Source organism: Enoplosus armatus, chromosome 14 (genome assembly GCF_043641665.1).
Source record: "Enoplosus armatus isolate fEnoArm2 chromosome 14, fEnoArm2.hap1, whole genome shotgun sequence".
NCBI classification, from domain to species: domain Eukaryota; kingdom Metazoa; phylum Chordata; class Actinopteri; order Centrarchiformes; family Enoplosidae; genus Enoplosus; species Enoplosus armatus.
The window spans coordinates 13,293,561-13,314,650 of record NC_092193.1 but is presented as its reverse complement, the minus strand read 5'-3'; the positions used below and the strand labels follow the sequence as shown (position 1 = coordinate 13,314,650).

At 40.5% G+C, this 21,090-nt stretch overlaps 1 protein-coding gene across 1 annotated transcript in view; it reads right to left on the bottom strand.

Annotated features, from left to right (window-relative positions):
• Positions 1–21,090, bottom strand: part of LOC139296997 (glypican-5-like) — an 89,545-nt gene that overhangs the window by 13,456 nt on the left and 54,999 nt on the right. The window contains exons 7-8 of the mRNA XM_070919575.1: positions 15,558–15,678; positions 2,038–2,179 (exon numbers count right to left, since the gene is read on the bottom strand). Of these exons, the coding sequence (XP_070775676.1) occupies positions 2,038–2,179; positions 15,558–15,678 (263 nt within the window). The remainder of the gene's footprint in view (positions 1–2,037; positions 2,180–15,557; positions 15,679–21,090) is intronic.

Below are 21,090 nucleotides of genomic sequence, written 5' to 3'. Positions count from 1 at the left end.
CATGTTTTATCCACATGGCAACGAGGAGCAGGGCAGAGAGGACCTGTCCAGAGCTGTGTGTAACTGGGAATGTAATGGCTATTGATTGGTGTATTAGCTGTATTGTGGTGAGGACTAAGCCACACTGGCCGTCATCTGTTGTATGCTGACTTAGAGCCCTTTTGCGTTGTATTATTTTGCACATACATATATTGCAATCCCTCATAATGGACTATTGCTGTTTTTACTTCACTTTCAGGACTAAATATAGCTGCAAGTAAAAATGCATCAAGCATAGTACGATGTTACATACTGTAAGTAAAATGAGGATTTAATTATCAAATGTGAAATTGTCATCATGAGTGAAAAGTGAAAACACTGGAACATTGAAAACATATTTTGATATGTTAAAGTCACAGTGAAATGGAAGTGGAAGTCCTAGAGGGGTTTAAATCAAATCCTTTAGTGGTGTGATTTAATGATTGGATCGCTCAAGCGTGGGCGTGGTTTAGTGAGAAGGAGGAGGAAGATAAAAACAATATATTCAACATATATTTAGCATGTAACAAGAGAGATTAATAATTTACATAGGGACACAGATTATAACTTTTTCATTTCACTGTCTTTAAAGTGTTTCTAATTTATAGGCCAAAATCTGATGTCAGTGTTGATTTGCATACACATACAGAAATGTATTTTGTTTTGTGTAAGCAACACTCACAATGGGGCAAATTTCCAAAATGTTCGAAGAACAAGCAAAAAAGTTTTGTTTGACAAATAGTCAAAATGTCATTTTAAATAATCTAGCAAAAACTGATAATGCTGTGACCAAAGTAACTCAAAAGAAATAAAAGGTTTGTCGGTATGTGAAATGTCTTGAAGTCAGTGAAGGGAAACAGAGGCGTGGTGACATGCTACAAAGGTCCTTGGACCAACTCAAAATGGGGATGTTGTGATTACCTGGTCAGAATCTCAATCACCTAGGCCATCAAGACTCCCCAGTGTCTGTTGTGTTTAATGGGTTACTCATCAAAAGGCACCAATTAATATATGTGGCAAGCCCTCTGCGCTTGTGTGCATTTGTGTTGGAGTAAACATGGTACATGTTACCTATGAAGAGACTGCTGAATCAGCATCTGGAATTTCTGCAGTCTTGCAGAAGATTTGGGCCAAAGAGCCAAAAAGGCTCAGTTTACTCCAGGGAGGATCTTATCACTGGGCCTGTCTTCATTGTGTTTGCCTGTCTGCTTTCTTGGATGTCTCAGCGTACAGTATCTCTTAATGGCCTATTTAGCAGCCACATGAAATAAATCTTAACCTTTATACCTAACCTGGCCCCTGCTGCTATTGTGTGCATGGATGAGTGCACATTTGCTCCTCCATATTCCTCTCTACTACTCACACCCCTTTGTTTAACTGTGTAGGTGGAAAAAACCAATGTGATAATTAGGGATGATTAATAAGAAGCTTCTGCAGGAGATCAAATGATTCTCATCAAAGCCAACACAAGCCCCAACACCTCCTCAGTGTCAGTGTGTATATGCGTGTGTGTGCCCACTGAAATAAACTGCCTTGTTGTCTCAGGATCTGAAGAACCTCCTGTGCCACCACCTTTGCTGCAGTCTCAAGGAGACACAGTAGGCGAGGATAACGGAGTGTGAAAAAGTGTTTTAAAGTGAATTTCCCTTGCCATGTAGGCGGTGAATGAAAGAGTGACTTTGTGGCAATCCTCAGAAAACAATTCAAGGCTCACTGAGCGAAGAGAGAAAAAGAGAGAAAGGACACTGCCTTGTCAGAGGCAGATCTGTCCTTGGTGATATAACGCACAAAAGCAGATGATTAAAGGTACGGAGCGCAATTTAACAGTGATATTGTACATCCTTGCAAAGATTGGTGTGGACATCATGTGGAAGGTGGGTGGTAAAAGGAGTAGAAGATTAGGGCTTTTTATTTTTACCAACAACACTGCAATTGGCAAAGGGAAAAGGAATAGAGGAAAGGGGGTTTGTGTGTATATGGGAGTGTTTGTGCATGTGGAGGTGGGCATGTATTACTTACAGGTCTGGCCTTGACCCTCTCCTGAGGCTTGACATCCATCTTCATCATCACAGTCTGTCGTGCTGCCCTCCTCCGTTTCCCCACTGCCCAGCTCATCCCAGGCCTCCATCTGGCCCAGGTTTGGAAACCTCTCCTGGGTCTCCTGAATCACAAACACAGCAATACAAGGTTTATTAGACACTGGTTAATGTATAATATTCATTTTTACTATCTCATCATTACCTACCCTAACTCTGTAGGCCAATCCTTATAAGAAGTAACTGACTGAGTAAAGCAAAGCAGAGCCGATTCTCACGCTGGTTTAACATTGGTCTTTAGTCATCGTATATAAGCTAAGCCTCTGCTCCGTAGGGCTCTTTGTGAAACACAGAGGCAATTGAAATGCTTGTGCGAAACACTTTAAAGTACATTCACATGATAAGTTATAGATCTTGCAACCAGTAAGTTGTTGCTCTGACATATCAATCCCTGTAAATGTCAGCAAGGGCCCAATAGATGATACATAGCATCCTGGGGAAACAGAAGAGCATTGTGGGTGGTGTAAAGTCAGGGCCCTGGGTGGTAACATGACGTGTTGCATTTAATTACAACCACATTTTAAGAGGAGCATTGATTACAAGGTTGAGAAATAGCCCCCAAAACAAAAGGGAGTTTTATTACTATATATTATTTCCTTCAGACAGCAATGTTTACATATTTTTCTGCATTTTATGTGCATGATTTATTTGTATCAAACATCTGCAAATGTCTATTGAAATCTGTTTATTTCCCCACAGTGCTGCATCAATGAAATTCATACACTATAAGATTTCCAGTAGATTATGAATCTTTCTGTCACAACTGATTGAAGATTACTTCATTGATGGATAGAATCGATTATCTGTATTTTCACTTTACTCTTGCATCTGACTGTGATCAACACCTGGACATATCACACCGCACTGTGACCGCAGTTCTGCATGAAGACATTCTTAGTCTTCAGCGTGAAATACTATTCTTTATGATGGTCCTCCCTCTCAGCACGAAGCCAACTAATTGGACCACCTGCTGGCCCTTCCTGCTGTCCCTCATCATCAAGGTGGTCTTTGTTCCATCACACCATGTCTGACAAGAAGCTCTCCTGACACAACAACAAATTATCCTTGCGAGTATGAGGGTAAGAAAGTGGCATGAATACCAGATTTGTGGAACACGCAGAGCTATAGACACACACAGTTTGCTTATTTCGACCATCCTTTAGGTTGTGCACACGTGCACACACATACACACACTATTAAACATTCATGAGCAAGCTGACAAGATCAATCCTGGTACACAGCTGACCTTCATATGGAGGGAACAACCACTAAAGACATGTTGAGAGGTTGGTGGGGGGAATGGGGATGGGGCTTGGGGTGTTGACGGATGACTAATATCCTTACCATTGACACCAGACTCTGTCACTCAACATACCTGACAGCAAAGGTGACCTTTAACCAGTTGTCTCCTAAGCTATCAACACCCCAAAAGAACTATTTCATGAAAGCAGACAGGCTTATATATATATATATATATATATATATAAGGCTTATAATGCAAAAGTAAATGTAAGGTAAGGAGTCTACAGCCATGTTAGCAGCTCTGTGAGGCAGTGCTTTGAGCTAAATGTTAACATCTGCATGCTAACATGCTCACAGTGGCAATGTATTGGACAAATCTGAATTCTGACCTGATGATTGCACTATATTAAAGGTCAAAAGACAGGAGAGAACCAACGTCATTAGGATACATCGTCTGTGGACCTCAAATATCCAAAATGTCAAGGCAATCCATCCAACAGTTGTCAAGACATTTCACACAAAACCAAAAATATCAACCTCTTGGTGATACCAGAGGAAAAGTCAGGGGATCACCAAAGTCATGAAGATTCATCCTTAAGGAACCAAGAATATTTGTACAAAAGTGAATGGCAATTTATTCATTAATTGATGAGACATTTCAGTCTAGACCTTAACTTGGAGGAGAATGAAATAAAAGAGTAGATGCCCAGACAGTCAAGGCCTTAAACAGACGAGTAGAAATAGAGAGGCAAATAATGAGAAACCCACACAGAACTCAGCTGATGTTGACGTTGGGTTGTCTGCAGTAATACTGCAGCAGCTCGACTGGTGTCAAAGTCATCAGAAAAACATTGGTATTCTTCCTGTCTTTCCTACCAGAGTAGTGATTACCATTGTCTGCAAGGGAGAGCAGAAGAAAACGATCCTGACACTAGCGAGTATTTTTGATATTATAACTCATTACACCTGTCATGTATCCCTATGTTATTTCATGTGAATGTGCCCTCTCTCACTCAGGAGATTGAGACGGTGAAACGAGTCATGTACAACCATAACACAAGGCCAGGCTTCATGAAACTCGAGTGGGCCCTTTAGTGGAAGCAGGTAAAACGTATCACTTATGCTCACCACAAAAGTGAAAGCCATTGACAATAAGCTGGGTGGCTCAGTTTTCACAGACGGACAGAAAGGTACAAGAGGATAAAATGTGAACAATATTACACGCTGGTTACAGTTGTGCATTTTATGGTTATGGATTGGCTCACATTACAACCTGTTGATAGGCTCTTTGTGAGTCCTGTGCTTGTTCTGCCTGTTTTGAGGCTGTAATGTGATATGTCGTGTTAGGGGATTCATAGCTTATGTAAGACACACTAAAAATCCTATTTCCTATTAACTATACCGTGTACTATGCGGTGCTAGTAATTCTTGTTACACCTTGAAGAAACTTCTTCCTGTAATTCACAGCGACAGAATAATGACGTGTGGAAAAAAAGTAAGCTAGAATTTAAGTGCATCAATCCAAGTATTTCAGCACAAGCCTGCAGGGAAGAGACGACTGATAGTGGAAGATAGACAGCAAGAGAGAGAAAACATCTTCCTTGGTTTTGGACAGCAACCGTGATAAACCCATTAACCTTTTATTAATGTAAAGCAACTAAATAAATTCAGTGCACATTCCATGTGTTTATGAGGAAATGCTCTGCTGAACAGCAGAAGGTTGTGTACCAACACCATTCAGATAACCATTTGGGTATTAAGCTAATAACCGTGCCGTTCAGGGGACGTTTAACACAATGCTGCTTGGCCCAGCTGTCCTTAAAGCATGTTAATTAGGGAAGGAATCAATTAAGGCGCTGTCGCTGTGGAAACCAGTCGGGCCATGGTAGAATTGTTGGTTGGCTGCTGTCCAATGCAGTTTGTTGGTTTGTTTTGACTATGTCAGGACTGCAAAACTGCAAGAGATTTCTGTTATTTCTTTCTGCTCAGATTTCAGCTCTACTGCGGTCATTTCAAAAGCAACACGCAGAGCACTTAATAGCTGTATTTCAACAATAAAGTAAAGAATTTGTCCTTGAAGCGAAAGGTAGAGAGATATACAATATTCCATTATGAGTTCTTTAAACCTTTTGAATTTATAATATGCAGTGAACAGTCCCTCTCTCTCTATCTGCTTTCTGACAGAAAATGACTGTGGCTGCGCTGAGGACCAGCTCTGGGTTTCAATGAGTGTCTTAACCAGCTTCTCAAATTGGCTTTTTTTTTAATTTTCTTTAAAGAAGAAGCAGTTGTCACATCAGGGGAGAGTTCACACTCATTATATGCTAAGCTGTGTGAGTAAATTTCAAATACAAACAATAACGCAACTATGAAAACAATATTTTCTGGCATCAAAAGACCCATGGATGAACAATGCAGTACACTTAACACAACAAAGGATGGTCTATTCATGTCATCAAAAACAACAACAATCTTTCAAAGGCTCGTCCTCCTGATCCATCACACTGTACCATATGCTAAATGTGAGCAAGTGGGCAGAATGTTTCAATAGCAGCAGCCTTTATGTAACGCACAAAGCAGAAATCTACTGTGTCTTTAACCCTACAGGGACAGATGTCTTTGTTCTCACATGACTCTGCCTTCTCTCTCCGACATGTAAAACACTGCTGTTGGATGAGATGGGGCTTTGCTGCTTCAGAACAGCCTATTGATAGTAATAGCATGCTTTAAAACAAAAGATAAAACATTTAAAATGTTAAAGGTTAGTTTAACTTTACAGCCATATAGCTATTTACCTACTTTTTTATAAAACTGGTCTGAACTAAATTTAGTTGAAAGGTAACCTACTGCAATTGTGTGTTTCTTACAATATGATGCACATAAGCAAACTGGTGAGCTGTAATTTACCTATTTAATCTACTTTCAGAAAGATTTTCTTCAGTTGCTGTTTAACATGTAGGTAGAGTGTAGCTGAGAATGCTATTGATGGACAAATAGGTGTATCCACCTCTTTTATGAAATGTTTCTTCCTGTATAAATATCATTGGCAGGTTTAAAGTCAAGTTGTTTCTCTTCAGTGCTGAGACACGAAAGTCTGACATTTTAGATTATTTGAAAATGTCTTCAGTCATACATCATTATTTCAACGTTAATACACAAAGTACATTGGCTGTTTTAGGGATTTTTCTTTAATATTCACTAACAATATGAGAATTGGATCAAAAAAAACGAGTGGGATGTGAAAATGTGTTGCAACTTCAGATCAACATCTAGCTAAGACTTGCAACTGCACACATCAAGTCAAACAGAGAGATAGTGACAGACTGAGAAGAAAGGAGAGGAAGGAGATATAGAAGGGGTGAGAGTTTGAGAGAAAATAAAATAAAAATGAGTATTAATTTGTACAAAGTTAGTACAGACAGAAAGAATGATCTTGTAGTTGTGCAAGCAGGTGAGGGAGCTGAAGGTGGAGGAGTTGAAAAAACAAGATGCCAGCCTTTATTCTTAAGGCTTGCCTTGAAATTACCCTGGCATCCGAAGACAATTCAGGTATTCCCATAAGGCTTTGAATAAAATCCCAAATCATGAAATATTTTCTCATTCTCCTCTCACCCTGCCAACTCATTCCCCTCTCTCTTTCATTTCAAAAGCATTCTTCAGTCAGAGGATGATGGGGCAGGTTTGAGAGCATCAAGGGCTGAATTCCTGCATGTACTTGACTGCATTCTAGTCACACTAAAATCTGTACTGCCAGGAGTAACCAATCACCTTCTGAAGGAGTTTGGAAGAAAGACAAGGCTGAAGAAGTGTGTGTGTGTGTGTGTGTGTGTGTGTGTGTGTGTGTGTGTATGTGTGTGTGTGTGTGTGTGTGTGCGCGCGTGTAGCTTAACTAGGAGGCTACTGTGGATACACATTCCAGTTTTATGTGGAAACAGAAAATCTGATTATGAAATGTATAAATGTGAAATGTGGTCACCAGGGATGGGATATGAATACTGCAACTGTCGCAGTAGTTGTGTAAGTGTGTATGTGTGTGTCCACACACGTGTCTGTGCATGTGTAATATGTGGGATACTGCGGTCAAACTAGTGAACCACGATCATAAGTCATAACCTTTGTATGCCCACATCGAGACATGTGCTCTTTTTCTTCCCTGACAATTTGAAACAGTATCACCTCATTGAGGGCAGCCGTGGCAAAACTGCATATGTGGACAGAGAAAAGGAGAAGGGACGGAAAACCTGGAGAGAGAGAGAGTGAAGGAAAAAGTGACAGTGGTAATCTAAAAAAAGAAATTCTCTCCATTCTCTCACATACTGTACAGGCTCATGATGCTTTTGTGCAGAAACATCAGCTGAGCGACAGAATAACTATGAACTGCATCTATGTGTGTGTGTGTGTGTGTGTGTGTGTGTGTGTGTGTGTGTGTGTGTGTGTGTGTGTGTGTGTGTATACATCCATGGCTTCAGGGAAAATAGCTGCAATTCTCTCTATATCTCAGGTTGCCTGACCAAGAAAAGATTGTCTGATTGAGAAAAAAAAAGTCAAGGATTTTTCAGGGGGAGAGAGTGAAAGAAAGTAACAAACACAGATGGAGCGACAGGCTCCAAACAAAAGTAGCTGTACATAGCAGCACTGCTCAGCCATCCATAGCTGCTGATCCTGGAACAGATATGACATATTGTTTGTGTGGATTAATGGTGCCTTTTATGGCCAACCAGTTTCCAGACAGTTCTTAATTAATGGAGAACCTTTGACTGGCAGATTGAGCAAGTTCTGGACTGGACTGTCAGAGTCTGGACTCGAGCAATAGCCTGCATTGCCATACACAACATGGAAAATGAAATTGATTCAAAAGTGAATTTAAAATCAAAGGCGCAAGACAGTGAGCCAAGAACTTCACTGCTGTTGTCCTTTTCCATGGTTAAAAGATGAAGCCAATAAAAACTCTTTATCCAAAGCTGACAGCCAGATCTTTTGCCTTGTTGACTTTTAGATGTGAAATCCACATCGCAAGTTTAATTCTCGCTGATCGCTGACCACCACCTCACACAAAAACATACAGACATCATGCAGTTACCCTACAAAGACAACATATCAGCTCAGCTCACATGTGTGGACACACTCACACATTGACCACATGTGCTTCTGCCAAGGCCACACAAACCTCCACTATGTTATTTGGATGATAAAAAAAACTTTTTATATTTCTGCATTTGGAACTGCATCAATGTACAAATAGTGGCAATCGTGCTTATTGGCTGATGGCGGAATGTTTTTCTTCTCAAGAAATATCTAAATCCTTTCTCAAAGAAACGTGTCAGACTCATGATTTATGATTTTTGTGCAAATTAAATTAATCATATATCCATAGAACCATCACATTTTCCCATATTTCTTGTAAGTTTGGTTGTACTGCATGTTGGACATTATTTATAGAAGGAGTATCGAAAAGGAGTATAAAAAAAAATGTTTAAAATGACTGTTTAGGCAGAAATGTTCCTGAGCAAATACTGAAACATTTGTCTTGAACCAAGGAATGCAGAAAAACTTTGCTTTTCTACATCTGAAGAGTTATGAGCCAAAACAAAATGCTTTTTAAGTGGCCACATGGTTGTGTTTTCTGCAACAAAAACAAATCAGGTCTTCGTTTGCCAATGGCCTCTCCACCAAATTTCATGAAAATTGGCATAAAATCTGAAAACAAAAATCACTTGTGCTTTTGAAAATAAACAAGTACATTTCCCAAGAGGTCTGAGAACATTTGGCAATGGCAGTGACACACACCCATGCACTGCAAGCTAGCACAAGCCAAATCTCTTTCTAACCGTTAGTGACACATTATTGGCCATGACCTCATGTAACTCTCATGAGTCAATCACAGCAACATGCTGTGGCGTTGGGCTGTCACACCCTGCTCCTGTCAGGTACTGAGGCACATTGCGTGTGTGTAATGTATGTACAAGTGAATAAACTTTGGCTCCTGTCAGGCAAATGATGGAGATGTTGTTATAAAACCGTATGACCGTTTGAGTGACATCAGCAGTTCTGGGTTCTGAGGAGCATGTCCCAACAGCTACCTGGCTGATGAAAAGTCTGTTGTGTGAGATGTGTGGGACAACAGACAGTGAAGGCCTCTGCTGAGTGGGTGGGAAGCAGAAGCCTTCCAGACTTCAAACTGGGCCACAGAAGTCCCTATAAGGTTGCAGCACAAAAGGTTGGAAAAGCCCCCCTGATATGGTACCACTCCAGGACACTCCCCATTAAAAGTCCATCATTATGGTTATCATCAACCCACATTCTGCATTAATCAGTGAAGGTTCTACAGTTCATACAACTTTAATACACTGCATGTGAGACAGAGAACACAAAGAATGAGATAGTGTCCTACTTTTTCTTTGACTACCTATCTATCAATCCAGAATTGGACTAGGTAAAAAAGTGAGTGATGCAGTACATTATTGATCTTAAATTCCGGGATCAGTCTTGTTATAAGGGCATGGTCAGGGATCACAGTGTGTCTGATGTAAATCTTGTTCAAGAATTAAATTCAACTTGAACTGAACTGAATCGAACTGAGACTTTCAGAATCAAAATGGAATCTTTTCACCAAAAGAAAAAAAGGAAAAACTGAAACCCCAAGCCACAGGAGCCTGTAATCCCTGTTGCTGATAACCTTTGGGACACAGTGTTTTGATTTGCACAAATGCACACCATATCACATTAAAAATGGGACTTTCATAACTACGTGCCAGAAACAGAAAGAGGTCACATATTTTCTTCATATGACAAGAATCACTGTCTTCATGGAACTGAAACCACACGAGGAGAGTAAATATGACCCAATGTGGAAAAACAGTCACAGTTCACTGGATTTTTTAGGAGCTTTGCATCTAATTATGATGGTAAATAAAATGTTATGCTTAAATTAGAGTCTGGGTTCATGAAGTTTGGTTGCCAAGCTTACAGAGAGCCCTGGGCAGCGGGACTTGTTGCTGTATCGTTGCCACGGCAGCAGCAAAGAGCAGCAGAGCTCCTGTGAAGGCCAGCTCCATCGTCTTCTTCAAGTGGAAAGAATCTGTCCCCTCCCTGTGACGGGCTGCCAGCTCAGCCCCAGCTCTTTCTTCATCCCTGGACTCCACTAACTCTTTAAAACTCAAACCCTTTCTGACTGCCTCAGGCATTTCTACGACATAAAGGAGACATATAAGGTGGAGACATACTGAAGTCACGAAACCACCTGTGGTTGTCTCATATGACTAAACCTATATGCTTTTACAAGTTAACATTTTATTTTGCTTATTTATTTATAGCCTTCTAAATATCATGCACAAATTGTCCTCACTAACAAGAGCACAGCTTACCTCTGAGTCCCTGCTTTGGCTGATAGATCCGAGGATCTACTGGATCCACAGAGGGGATGAGTGTGTGTTAAACACCAAGTGAGGCGTCTCTGATGTGGAACCTGGCCGGGCCACTGGCCAAACCAGACAGCAAACCAGTAGTCAGTCTCATCAATCACACACACAACAGGTCTCTCTGTATGCTGGAGTCTTTCCAACTCTTCTTTCACCACAGCTTTCGCCATTTCTAACGATGCTGTCTGTCTGCGCGTGTGTGTGTGTGTGTGTGTGTGTGTGTGTGTGTGTGTCCAAGAGAAAAATAAAGATGCAAATAAAGCGTGAAAATGAGCGTCTGGGTGTTTTTCCCCTGCTCTGCGTGTTGCCACTGGCTTTGCATTTACAAAAGTGCAAATTGACATACTGACAAATGATCTGGCCTTAAATGCTCACATGGAAACAGATAGACCATTGTAAAAAGGATCCCCACCCAAAAACAGCTGGACTCATGGCCGGGAATCAAAAATCCACTTTGAAACATTTATTGTCCACATTAGCAATATTTACAGGCAGAGAGAAAGAGAGCGAGAAAGAGGATAGTCAGAGGAGACACACAGGGGAAGCCATAACTTGGCCTACTCACTTAACGGACCATTTTATAGGAGGTCAAGAGATTAGGCTTTTCCTGTGTGTGTTTGTGTGTCATTTCCAGCTTTTACATATTGGATTCTACATGGAGATGTTTTAATGCGAACGTGCGACCGTCCGCCTCCACCTTGCAAACCTGTCTACCACAGGTTGTGTGCATGTGTGTGAATCAAACATATACCCTGTGTGTACTGTATGTGCAAGCTTGTGTGCATAGCCACACACACACACACACACACACACACACACACACATGCACACACACTCATTTTGTATGCGGATCTGAGTGCTTTAAGAGCAGAATGCCACGGGTAGATGAGGGGTCAGAGTCTGTGATACATCAGCAGCAGTTTCCCAATCCTCTTAGTGCCACAGTGCTCTGGGTCTAACTACTCTCCGGTAGGTAAAAATATACATGTCTTAACCTCACTAATCCTGGAAATGGAGGTTATTCAAATTTGGAAAAGCTCAGATTAGGGATTCATTGAAATACCTGCAATACCTTTTAAAAGAGAAAAATGCCATTTAAAATCAGTCCACTGTGTGTATTTTTAGAGGTTTTTCTTATTTCCACTGAAAATAACCACCCAAACTGGCTCCAAGGATGAAAGGAGACAAACACACAGAGATGCCTAATTGTACCTCTAACACTGACACAAAATCCAAGTCTTAACCCTAAATAGATCATTTGTATCAGTCTTCACTACTTCAAAAGGACTTCTCGAAAATGTCCTCGCTGTGAGTGTGTGTCTGAAACTGAAAGTGGTTTTCACAACGATAAAAGTGCAGGAACACGAACACACACACACACACACACACACACACACACACACACACACACACACACACACAGAAACAAAATTAACAACTGTAGAGACATTTGTTTGAGTATCTCTAGTCCATGGGAGACATCTCAGCAAATGCATTATTTAACAATGTTTCTTTCTTTTTTTACTGTCAAGGACAGGTTTTTTATACTCAGTGTGGGGTTGCCAGACTTTGAAATTGTTCTGCTGTTTAATAACAACAGATCAGACATTTAAAGGAATATATTTATTTAAAGATGTAATCAATAATAGCTTACTGGCTCTTTCCACCAACTAGCCATAACATATCAGCAGGGGCTCGCAGGTGTCGCTGATCAATGCCAAGCACTTTGCTGTTACCTCAATAGCTGCTGAGATTTTAAGCGTCCTAAACAGACAGAGCCGGGCCGGTGTTACATATTTGCTGGGAAAGCTCCATACCCCCCCTGAACTGCCCACTGTGTCCAGTCCACTGGGTTTCACTTCTCAAAGTCCAAGATAACAGCGGCGTAGCATTGTAAAGCGGAGGGATCTTAGAACTTTGAAAAACTTTGATGCATTAAAACTTTCCTGCCTCCCTCTATTAGTTGACAACTTTAAAATGTAGGGGGACAACGTCACAATTATTTTCTGGTTCACTAAGCCAAAAACCACTCTTCTCAGTTATCCACACAGGATTCACACAGTGCTAATCGCTATTGCTCCATCATATGGTTAGCTGGACTTGTAGTGTGCTGCTTCCAGCCCCTGGCCTTGAAAACAACAGCATCAAGACTCCATCTAGAATCTGATTTGCAATTGTCATGTTGTTTAAGGTTATATTACTGACTGATTATGGAGCACATGTCGACAATCATTGAGCTAAGTCAACGCCTAACTATGGAGTCTGCACAAACAAATCTAAACTGCATGGATCAACAACGTTATTATGTCTGTAAACTACTCCCTCCTGATTGAACTGTAATTAACTTTACAGCCTAAAAGGCACAGAGGGTGTCCAGTAAAGTTTGTAATTTGGAGAGGGATCCAGATGGGCTTGCCAAAATCAATCTGAAAAGGAACTTATTTTGTGAACTGACTCGCCCACCTGGAAGATTCTTATATAATGGCTCCTGTCTCCAAACATCTGTTGAGGGCTCTGTAGCAGGGATAAAGAGAGCGGGGAGAAGTGATGACCTTGTTTGCTCTAAAGGTAGACAACAAGACAGGCGACATCATTATGCTGATGTTTGTCTTGTGGCTTATATTTGGGCATTTTTAACAGGGATATGATTTCCTCCCGTTTTAATAATGATTAAATGACAATTATCTAACTGAATATCTGACAACAGACAAGAACAGAGAAAGAAAGAGAAAAACATTTTCATTTGAACAACTAGTCATTTAAAAACTATCTAGTTAGTAAATGAAAATGTAAAGTTAAATCAAGCAAAAGACTTGAATAGGTATGACCCCTTAAGTATACACTCCCTGATTTCGTTTAAGTGCCAAATAGACCCTCCAAATCTCCTCTCATAGCTCAAAGTTGACTGTAGCAACAGTGAGGTGGGAAGAAATTTGCCGCTATGAAGTGCTATAATAAAATTAAGGAGCGTGCCTTTAAGCCTGTCATAGGCCTTTTGAGCATAAAATGGTATTAGCCTATTACGGCTGTTGCCAGGGGATCTAATTCTGAATAAAACCACTTTGATCTATATGAATCCCTTTGGATAGTAACCGTGGTTAGTAGCAGTAACAGGTGAGTGTCAAAAGTTAGAAGTTAAAATGTTTAAATTCAGAAATGAACTAGATTTTAAATAAATGTTTTGCAATGTTTGATGCTGTTTTAACAGTTTAATGTATGCACACTGCAACTATGTGAAGCTGTCCTGTGTGCATGCAGGTGCGAGCACACACGTGATATATTTCTGCACTTGTGGATGTTTAACTGCTCCGGATAAACCTTGAAAAGCCTGCCACATTATTCAGTTTAACACTCTGTGATCTTTCGCTCTTATCTGGCACAAACACGAAGCTCAGCCATGGTCTAGATTCAAGGTAGGCTTTTCAACCCTGTTAATGTCAACAGGACACCCGCTCAACTCTGCATAGTTACCATGACAACGGGGCACTTGACAGCGACCATGCTCAATGGGATGTTGTGGTCTGACAGAAATGATCTCGAGCTGTCAGTGGCAGACAGGTGGACAGGCTGGCGGGGAGATACATGTGAGATGCAGGGTACGTGTGAACAGAGAAGGAAAATGTATGGATGAGAGAGTAAAGAGAGAAGGGGATGAAGGTAAGCGGTTGTGGGCAGATAATGATAACGAATTGTCATGATATAGAGTGGAATAACAACAAAACAGAAATGCATTAACAAAGCAAAAGAAAGACAAATGAGAAAAATGGCAAATTCTTTTAGATGTATTGTAGAGAAGCTTCATCAATCAAATAGGTACCGAAAGTGTAAAAACAGGGTTAAGAAAGAGGGATATAGAGATAGAAAGTGAGAGACGGCTGGTGTACTATCTGTGGGCATAATTTTCAGGGCAACAAAAGGGCAGGCAGGCAGAGGGGAACCGAATCCTGGTCCGTTTGTCTCCTCAAATGGCCTCTAGGGACTGTGTGAAATGGCCCTTTTCTTCTTGGTCCTTTTCAGCACTAAACCCCATCTACATGACAAACAGTGTCACTTTGAAGCTGCTTGTGTCATCTCTGCCTATCTGTCACTCATTCCTGACCTTTTGCTCCCGCCTCTCATCTTTCTTTTTTCTTTCTTTCTTTCTTTCCACAGTAATTCACTTTTTTTTTGTCACTGCCTCCCTTTCACCCTCTATCCTTTTCATTTATCTTTGATATTTGCCTCGGCGCTCGAAACAAGTCTTTGGATCTGAGGAAAATGGCAAGGACATTTCAGCAGTTCTGGCTATGTGTTATATTGTTGGAGGCGCACTAATTAGACAAAAGCCCTATCAATTAAGACTTTAATTTGTTGGTTACATAATACTTCAGTTGTCTAATAACTTTTGACCTGTTTCAGTGTGCTGACATTTCTAATACTGGAAACAATTGTTCAATACAAATATAGACAGAAAAAAAGTCAACATTAGTTAATGCTAAAATTTATATTCACTCTTGATGTTTTATTAATTTAACTGACTGTTATCCATTTTAACCAAGGCAAGAGTAAACAATCAGTCAGGTAAACAACAACGCCAATCACTAACAAAATTATTTCTCCTTGTTTGGACATGTACAGTAATGGCAGCAAGCTCCTTGTCATTCAGTGGTGTCTACAAACAAATGATTCAGTGGCACCCATAGGCCAATCACTGATTTTCTACATGCTAAAACACAGACACATGTATGTGTGAACAAAGCACATCCGTGCATATTCAACTTCATTAATGATGAGACCATCCTACCTGGTTGAAGCGCTCCAACCTCTCCTTGACCTCAGCCAGTGAAAGGTTCGGGCTGCGAACTTTGACCTCTGGGTTTTGCCTCTGGGCGTGCAGACCATTTCCTACAACTCTGCCAGTATAGCTGTGAGGAAAAAGAAAGAAGGAGTTTAGAAAAAACTTGAATATTGGTGTCAAATAGAGGCAGATGTCCAGTTTGTTGTAGTAAGAGTGAGTGGTAAAACAGCCATATTCTGATGTTAATTTGCTTGATTGTGGGATTATTCATTGTTGTTTTGTTTTTTTAAGATTATTTTTTTGGCCATTTTCCTTTAATGTATAGTGACAGACGAGAGAGACAGGAAAGGTGGGAGACAGAGAGGGGATGACATGCAGCAAAGGGCCCAGACTGGAATCAAACCCGGGCTGCTGAGGTAAGGACTTGTGTATGGGTGCCCCGGGATTCTTCATTGATGTATGTAACAATGTGTAATTACACTATATCAAGGACCATAACGGAAATAAGTCTTGGACTTTACTGAGTTATGCTTAAAAAATAAGCTGAGATGTAATTTGGTTTAACTGTCAAATAAACTAAACTAAAAACCAAAGAGAAACATCATCATTATGTAGTCCATCAATGTCTGTACAGTATTTAGACGTCTGCCAACTGTACCACAGCACTTCTTCAACATAAACTTAAAACCATTAGGGCCTCATTTGTCAAAGACAAAACACAGAGCATGTTTGCATGGAAAACATTGAAAAGCCCATTATGCAATATGTTTTGCATCAACATTGAATCGAATGTGGTCAAAAATCACTTAATACTACTTTTATGTTCTTCTGTGATTGAAAATATTTTAAATAATAAGACTGAGCACAGCCTTATAAAACTGAAATTGAGAGACATGGTGAGCAGGACCCTTTAATCCCTGGCATGTGCCCTGGGTCCGCAGTTTGGCGGGGATTATAGCTGTTGATTTTGTTGGAGCTGTTGCTGAGCTGATGTCAGGCTAACATTTCTAGCAACTGCCTGATGTGGAGGGCGGAGTGTTTTAATTGTGTGCAATAGACACAAAAGTAGTTTTGGCTGAAATAACCACGTCGGGAATGTGCCTTAACCACAGTTAATGAATTGATTTAACAGTTTATAGTTTTATAGTAAAAATGTTTGAACGATGCAATGAATTTCATTGCTGTTTATAGTTTTGAACGGGCATTTGATGATATAGTACAGGCAGTCGTACCTCTGCGTTTAGCAAAGCTAGCTTGAAAAAATATGACACCAGCCTGTTAAAAAGAAGTGCTGAGACTCTACAACCTTTAGAACCTTTAAAAGTACATGTACTTTCAAATCCATTAATACTATAACACTGCTATAGACACACAGTCACTCACCCCCCTCCTTCTCCAAACTCAAATATCCCAAATATCAACCTGTGAAGGAAACACATGTCGGCCATTTGTATCAGTGATCATACCCTATTAGTTACTACCTAAAGAAATGAAGCTCTTAACCGTATATTTGAGGGTCAGTTACACTTCCAGCCGGCTTTACATACATAGTTTGATTTTTCCCCCCACAGCCATTATACTGTTATCCAAATTAATTTGAGAATTATGTGTTGATGCTAATCTTCCATGCATAAGGGATTTAACGGCATTGGAGAGGAATGACATGTACTGGCATCAAATCAATTGATGCTTCCACAGGCAATACAAGGCAGATAAAGTGATTATGGATTGTATAAGTGAATATGTTTATGGGTATGTGCACACAAGTTGTATGTGGTCGTGCATGCACACACTGGTACATATTCATGTGAATATGAGTGGAGGCAATCATAAAAGTGCTGAACTTGGGAATCTCGGGCCTGTGATCTAAGCAATGTCTTGATAAGGTCTCTGCTCCTTTGGCTTGCTGAAACAGCGCTTTACAGATTGGGCCCATAAAAATGCAAAAACCCTCTGCCGCTACACATTACTTTACATCCCCTTCTTGTTTATTTCCTCTTCCTCCTTCAATTGCTTGTTTAACTTTAGTGTATTTGCAAAGTGGACCCCCGCCCCCCCACAACCCCAGCCTCAGGCACACACACACAAACAACAATTGAAGCTCTTGATTGCCAGCGGCTCTGAATCTTCTCTTGTCAAGATGGAAACAATCGATAGCTTTTGGTCTTTCAACTTTCCCCCCTCTGACATACATGATAAATTGAAGAATCAAACAGCTCCCTAAGCAGTGGTTGAAAGTGGGGGCCTGTTTGTTAGGGAGCATATGCGTGTCTGGCTCCAGGCTTGGCTTGGGATAACAGTGTTGGCGCGGAAATGAGCTCATCAGTTGGGATGCTAATGAAAGGGAAGTGTCAGGGTGAGTCTGGCAGTGTGTTGGGCCTGGAACATTTCATTGCAGGGTATGTTTGATATTATGTAGGGAATGTGACAACTGACGGAGAGGGACATCCCAGAGCTGATTACCTGATAGACAGACAATTAACGCAGCAAATGTCTGGACGGATCTGGAGCAGACATCTGATGTTATGATAAGATTCTTGCCAATGGCAATAATGTACTGTTTCAAAATAGATCCCACTATAGCCATACGTCGCAATGAATTAAAGTGTGACTGCAAACATGGAGCAGAAGATTGCATAAGAAAAATAAAAGACTGCAACACCCAAATGATATCTCTCTCTTGTGTGGCTAATAAATTAATAACAGCTTTCTGCAATCAACAGTCCGTGCTCTCCTCTGGTGGTCTCAAACATTCAGCCTCAACAAACATTCAAAATGACTACCTACACATGTACGGCTTCTGACTCATGGCTCTCTGACTCCGTTCTATGGAACTGACTCATTCCCCTGTGAATACCCAATTGATGCACTTTCCTAAAGGCAGCTTTGTCTGTTCTCGTCTCTCCCTCGTTCTTGTCTGCCCGGAGCACAGTGACCTCCACTCCCCGATGCTGACCCCAAAGTGAACTGTCTTGATCTCTTGAAGGCCTGCAGGAATGTTTGTGGGTTGTGAGGCAGAAAACAGAGATTAAATATTCATCTTTCAAGGTGTACAAGGGAGATAACAGAGAAGAAATATGTGTATTTTGAGCGTACTCATGTGGATTAACATTTCGGTGTATATGCTGTAAACAAAGCTAGACTATAGCATGAATAATAACATTTCAAGGATGTGTAAACATTTGATGAAGGGTATGGAGAAGGTTTGCCGTAGCCAGAGTGAGGGGGCGTCTAGTAGATTGGCCCCAGGTAAAGTAGATTCTGGTTGTCTTTCATCTGTGCTCGGTTACTGACCGATCACCGAGTTCTGGCTGGAGGTTTTAATGAGCCCACAACATTCACCAGGGATTATATGAGCTAGATTTTTTGTGTATATATATGTGTATGTTTCTCTTTAACTACAGGTAAGAGATCATCTTTGCATCTCTTTTTTCAGTGAAACTCATCAGAGCACTTGACTCTGTTGTCTCTCTTATCCTACTTAACCCTTTATTCAACCTTCCAAAGTTTAACATACAGTATCATGATTACTGGAGACTTACAAGGTGACCCACAGACACTATAAAACAAACATACAGCTGGTAGGCCTTGGATTGCAATTTGTCTAATGCGGAGATCTTTGCCAGGATCCCAACGGTTAATGAGATTATCCACTGGTATCTGTCAGGGAGAGAAACGGTTGTACATCATCTCTGAGATGATTAAAGGCAGTTTTGTTGATATTTCTGATGTGTTTCAAAATCCACATCAGGATTAAAAAGCACACCATGGTTACATGCCCTACCCGGGGCTTGACATTTTGTGCTCTGAATTTTAAGTAGTACGCTGTTTATCTGGATCTTTGCTTCAGTAATTAGAATCAATAATCATCTTGTACTTGTTCAAAAGAAGGACATGTCATGTAATCCTCAAGTTTATTAGATCAATTCCCAGATGCAGTGTATCAACAGGATAACATCACTGAATAATATAGAGATATATAATATCATCTCTGAAGTTATCAAAATCAATCTCACAGACACTAACATTATTATTGGCAGCATGTAAAGACCGAACTATACAGGTCCTTCTGGATCCTTAAAGACCCTGCATGTTACAGTGACACAGTTATACAGGACACAACATACAGCAGTCTCTGCCAGACAGGTACTTTAAGTCCTACATCAGTGTATAATAAAATTGTGCTACAGAGGCAAACACATCTCTGTTGTCCAGTAAGATATGCAAATAGTCAACTGTTTCATAGACAAGTACTCAAATTGAAAATTGTCTTCAACCAAAAGTCAAGACTCAACTTGAGACAAAGTCTCTGGCAACATGGAAGGTGAAGAAATATGAGGATGTTGTGTGTGTGTGTGTGTGTGTGTGTGTGTGTGTGTGTGTGTGTGTGTGTGTGTGTGTCTGTCTGTCAGCAAGGTGTCATTACAATTAAACATCAGCATGACATTTAAATAACAAAAAGGGCCCTCGGTTCCGTGTGTAAACTGATTTGGATGAATGATTTCAGGCTCAATCTAAGCAAACTGAGGAGGGGGAAAGTGTCAGTGACTAATGATTAAGAGGAGATGAGGTTGTTTCCATCTGAGTGAGTGTGTGTATTTTTGTGGCTGTGGGTGGTAATATTCCAGCAGAGGAGGGCACTGGATTAGAGCTGGTGGTACTGCTGTCAGGATAAACAGCAAATTGTTGGTTCATCATGATTAATAAAGCCTCGCCCCACCCTCCTGGTTGTTGTGGGTAATACAAGATTGAACATGTGTTGAGTCCTGTGATTAATACACATTGGCCAGCTGTGAAGATGTCATCTCTGAGGCTCGGTACTCTTTGTGACATCTTTCGGGAAATTTTGTGGGTTTTTTTTTGTTCTGCTTCTTCCAAAGATAAACTTCACATTCAAGTAATGATAACATTAAATTTTTTATGTCTGTTCCCACAAATTACCACACACTATCCATTTTTCCTGCAATACAGACAACAACTAAAAGAACTAAAATTCTTGCTTCAGGCTTTTTCATCACACACACGGTCCATTATTAACTGAATGCATTGACCAGTCCAACATAAATGTGAATTATACAAAAAACACACTATGGACATCCATTTTATTCTTCATATCATTTCCTCTTTCGTTAATTGTCTGTGGCTCTTTCACTCATACAGCACATATGTATAAAAATACACAGAGATAAAGAGGTAGCACATATTTTAGTACCAAAACAAGAGCTATAAAAACAATACTTTACTGTGCGTCTAACCAGCAAATATGCATTATATCTTTTGCACAAGATGAAAACATACACTGCTCACCATAACACTAGGCCCATAACATTGTAAAATGTCGCTTTACAACTTTCTCTTCCTGGAACATAAGGACCTGAAGTCACGAGTGAGGCCAGTAGTGAGAGCAAGGGAGGGGTTGAGTAGATGTTTGTAGCCTGCTAACTTTACAAGCAGTGCTTGGACATGTTGAAATGCTCTGAACAGGAGGTTTTGTTCTGAAAGGCCAGACTGTTCTCACACACTGAGCTTAGCAGCCATT